At 30.1% G+C, this 5,313-nt stretch overlaps 1 protein-coding gene across 1 annotated transcript; it reads right to left on the reverse strand.

The window, feature by feature from the left end:
• Positions 1 to 356: 356 nt before the first annotated feature.
• LOC123921837 (transcription factor MYB1-like) lies at positions 357 to 1,973 on the reverse strand. The gene is made up of 3 exons (XM_045974530.1): positions 1,794 to 1,973; positions 1,375 to 1,504; positions 357 to 1,035 (listed from the first exon to the last, which is right to left on the reverse strand). Exons 1-3 carry the CDS (start codon positions 1,909 to 1,911, stop codon positions 483 to 485), a joined length of 801 nt encoding a protein of 266 aa, XP_045830486.1. The 5' UTR covers positions 1,912 to 1,973; the 3' UTR covers positions 357 to 482.
• Between the last annotated feature and the right edge of the window lie 3,340 nt (positions 1,974 to 5,313).

Here is a 5,313-nt window from a genome sequence, read left to right on the forward strand (position 1 = left end):
TTTTGGGAAATTAAAAATATATTTAACCCTAAAAAAATACAGAATATATATTTCTCATTGATTATATATATATATATATATATATATATATATATGGATGTAACATGGATGTAACAAGTGAGAGGACTTAAAAAGAGAGATGAGATGTTACATTGTAGCCCGTAGATTAATCCTTATCGTGATATCTCGCAAGTCTCGTTTTTGCCTTGCCCGTGTACTGTTCAATTTTATTTTTCTTTTGTTTCTATACTTAATTTTTTTTAATGGCAAATATATATAAAATATAAAGAAAGAATAAAGTTCGAATACAAACCAAGAGTACTCACATATATATATATATATATATATATATATATATATATAGTTGATCTTATTGAATACCAGTCACGGTAAATCTGAAACAAGATATTACAGTATTTTTATTCTTTGATTTAACGATATTGCTGCTACTAGGTATGCACACAACGAAATCCAGTTCCTAATTAATTTAAGATATCTAAAAGAGAATCAAATTCACAAATATTGGATTCCCAATAGCACTCACTGACATTAATATTGGAGTCTTCATTCAAAAAATTCTCAACATTTTCAAACTCTAAATTGGAATATTCCTTCTCTTGTAACAAAGAGCATGAACCAATCTTGTCATTGCTCACATTTAACAAACTATCCCACCACATGGTAGACATTGTGGAATTTTCAGCATATGGTTGTGCAGCACTATCTCCATCACCATTAATTGGTAGCATAGTACACTCCTTGTCACTATCTTTAGCTACAGGAACATCTTTTGTCGAAACCGTCACAATTGGTGGTTTTGCAAAATTATTATGTTTCCCATTCAACCAAAGTGAATGAGATGAAAAAGTTCGAGGTTGAGGTTTAATAATTTCATGAGCTTTTATGGTAATTTCGATAGGTTTCTTTTTTTCTTCTATTTTTCTTGGTACTACTTTCTTGCGCAAGTGTGTATGCCAATAGTTCTTCACATCATTAGCTGTTCTACCCGGAAGTCTTGCAGCAATAAGTGACCATCTATATATTATATGTAACATATACAAGTTAGTAAATTTGCATAAATATTTATATATATAATATAAGAAAGGAATAGATTGTTTAAAACTAATATTTGTATTAATACTACCCTCTATATGCTAATATTATAAGAAAAAAAAATAACTATTATTTTTATAACAAAAATATATCTTTTAAATTCAATACATAATTGATGTATTAAATCCATTTATTGAATAATTACAATAAATTTTTTTTTTTTGACAAGTACAATAATTATTTAATAAACCTAAAAGGCGAATATTTTGTTAAAATAAGTATCTAAAAGAGTAGGTTTAATGGCATTAGCAGCGTATATACCTGTTTCCTAGAAGTTTGTGTAACCTTAACATCATATCAACTTCATCCTCAGAAAAACTTTCCCTATTAATGGTAGGGTTTAAATAATTTAACCACCTCAATCTACAACTTTTCCGGCACCTATTCAATCCTGCCAAGCACATGATGTAACAAATAATTCAACAAAATATATAAAATAAAAATACTAAAGAAATTATACTTGGCTACTTTACTTTTAATTCTTTTAATTTTTTTGGATGACAAATATATTATATATAAAATAGAGACAAAATATTGAGTATAAGAAAGTTCAAAAAAAGAGTACGTACATGGTTACTTTGATTCGATATGGTTATTGAATATAACTAATTAAACATGTAACCAATATTAACTAAATATGCCAAATACTAAGTAGAATATGCAACATTAATTTATTATACCTGCTCTTTGAGGAACTAAATGCCACTTTCCTTCACCATATTTGTTAATGCAATCCTTGAGTAGCTTATCTTCCTCATATGTCCATGCACCTTTTCTCACACCTCTTGTCTTTTCCATTTCCTTAATTGTCCACAGAAAAATAAATGCATGGATGTGAGGTTCTGTTTAGCTATCTTTGCTTATTTTTTGGTACAAAGCTATCTTTGCTTTAAAGAGAAAGGTTTCATAGAAGAGACAAAGAGAGAGATACTCATCATATTCTTTCATTTTCAACCAAAAAAGGTGTACACATTTTCACATGTGAATACTATTGTTACACGTACTCAGATTCTTCTTTACTATTTTTATGCTCATTTTTATTCTTCTTTACTATTTTTATTCTAGCTATCTATTTTTTTTATCCAATATCTCGTTTTCTTCCGTTTCTTTTTGTCTCTCTTTTTCACCCATTGTTGGTGTGAAGAATATTTTTGGATTTAATACGTTGTTGGTATCCAACATGATTTTAAATGTATATGGTTGAAATCATGTAATTTTTTAAACGGTTAGAATGCAACCATACACATAATTGAATAACACACACCATTATTGTGCGATGTTGGTGCATAAAGGCTACCGAATCAACAATATTACAGTAAAAATTACTATTAAGAAGTTTCACATCAGATGTAAAATTGCCTGAACATGTGTTTACAACTCGAGATAATCATTACTTTACAAACCAAACAAATTTTTTTAAGGTGATATCAACAAGAGTTATTGTTGTGTCAAAATTAGTTAGCCCGTACAAGCTAGGCATAGCCAGCCAATGACTTGTTTAAACTGGTTTCGGATTGTATGGTCCATATCAAACACGTTTCGGATTCTATACTCCAAACACGTTAAAAATAAGGACATTCGGATTGTACAATCCAAACTCGGGTTTTCCTAGGCAAAACATCACGTACAAGACAGGCATAACCAGCCAATTGCTTGTTTAAACTGATTTCGGATTGTATGGTCCATAACAAACAAATTTCGGATTCTAGAGTCCAAATGCATTTATAGGGTCAAAATGGTCACTTTGGGGGGCCTTGGAGGAAACAATGAGGGAAAAAAGCAATTTTCTAAGCCTTAAAAATTTCAGTCCGAATTTTTTCCGGTCTTTTTTTTTTTTGAAGAAGCTAAATTAGCCACTCAAATTGGCGTCAGAGAGAATCGAACCTCAGACCTCAAGAGGGGCACACTCCCAGGTCCCAAGCCAATACAAATGCACCAACCCAAGTGAGTTTTTTCCGGTCTTTTTAGCCTGGCTCGTTGAAGCCCGATTAAAATATGAGCTAGCCCGAATGGGCCATGGGTAGCCCGAATGGGCGTACGGTATTTTTTCCTAAAATTTCTCATTTTTACTCATCTTCTACTTAAGTAGCGGATGAGTAAAAATATGGCGTGCGAGAAAACCTTTTATCTCCTCTATGAAATAGAAATAATGATAACAGCTTGCAGCTTCATGATATACCATCATCCCATTGTGTACCCACCACAATACTTGCGAGCAACAAAATTACAAGTGTAGATAGAGATCCAATGCTCTCAAAGCAACGTTGCAATCAATTTTTCATGCTTGTACACTCACCGTTCGTTGTAACAAATTTTTCATGCTCAAAATCACCAAGAATACACACCTATTATCATTTGAAATTTAAAAAATTTATATTTAATTCATTTCTTTTTAAAAATTTTGTAAAAAAACTTTTATAGTATTCTAAATATGGCTGAACTTTTTTTTTTTGAATGCATAATTTTTTTTGTAAGAATAATGACATAGAAACTAAAAAATAAAATTTTAAAGCCACTAGATTTGATCTAGTGATGAGGGATTCGGATAGTATGCTAGCTAGAGGTCGTTAGTTCGATCCTCAGCTCCATCGTAAAAAAAACAAATTATAATTTTATGAAACTAAAAATATATTTAAACCAATTATTTAATTGATGTAACAAATACCACACATGTTTCATAGGAAAACAGTACCATATGTAAGTTTTGTCCATAAATAAGTTACAAGCAAACCAATCGTTAATTGATTTAGTAGTGATTGACGCTGAACTTGGTAGGGAGGATCACGGTTCGATTCTCGCAACTGTGATTAGGAGGGGGCTGAAACCATAATGTTAGAACTGATCTCGAATCATATTAAACTGGTGGTGGAAAAAAAAAAAAAAGAGTTAGAAGCACGAAGATAATTGATCCAAAGTCCTTAACGTGCATGTCTAATATCCACAGAATCATATTCATATAGATGCATCATGCATGTTTCCTTCAACTTCTATCCTATATAGAAAAACAGTATTAAATAAAATTAGAACGACAAAAGAAAAATCCACTGAATAGTGAGTGATGATGTATCATAATAATTGAATTAATCATTTAGGCAATAATAAAGTCGATTGTTTGTACATATGATGTGATACTACTATATAAAGTTAGTTTATTTTATTTTGACTGATTTACTCCTTCGGTTTTATATATAAATTATTATTTTTAATATATTGTACAATTAATATATCTAAATTATAATATTATAAATAAATGAGTTTATTTTTTAATTTTCAATCTTGTTAATTACTTTTTATATACATATTAATTATTTTACTTTTTAAAAAAGAAACTTATAAAAATAATACTCACTATTAATAAATTTATTGCAACTCTCATCTTGGGCTGAAGGGACTATTTGATTGATTAATATATCTCACTTTTGCGTGTTAAAAAAAAATTAAATTACATCGTTGTAATTTGTTTTGAGTTTAATTGTTGTGCACTATCAGTGAAAAAATTCTTTACACATGCATTCAATAATGTGTTGCCACATCATTTAATGAACATGACACATCATGTGTTTTTAAACATAACACATGACGTGTTGGTATACTTTACAATAACTTTACACTAACGATATATATTTAACTACAAATGTACTAATGGAAGGACGGACATGAGTGTGCTAGCTTAGGAAGGGTACCGGCTATCTTCACAATCAAGGTTATCAAAACCGGACCGGACCGGTCGGACCGTGACCGGACATGAAAGCTGTTCGGTTAGGAGCAAAAAGCGGACAGCAAACTGACCGGCAAAAAAACATTTGAACCGGTCTAAACCGGCGAACCGGCCGGCGCAGTTCAGCGGTTCTTCATTTTTTTTATATTTATTTTAAAATAACAAGGCAAAACGACATTTGTTTAACATTTTTTGCCAGGTCTAAGCGATGTCGATTCAAGCAGCTCTGCTGGATGGAGAGAAAACGCAGAATTATAAACCAAAATAGATGATTAAGATGATAGAAAATTTAGATCTGTTAAAGAAAAATAGAACAGAAAAGAAAATATATATATATATATATATATATATATATATATATATATATATATATATCAAAATAAAGAAAAAGAAAATATAGAAGAATGAACAGAAAAAAAAGAAAGAAGAAAGATATATTTCAAAATCAAAAGAAAGAAAAAAGAAAAAGAAAATAAAGAAGA

Source organism: Trifolium pratense, linkage group LG4, assembly GCF_020283565.1.
Source record: "Trifolium pratense cultivar HEN17-A07 linkage group LG4, ARS_RC_1.1, whole genome shotgun sequence".
NCBI lineage: Eukaryota > Viridiplantae > Streptophyta > Magnoliopsida > Fabales > Fabaceae > Trifolium > Trifolium pratense.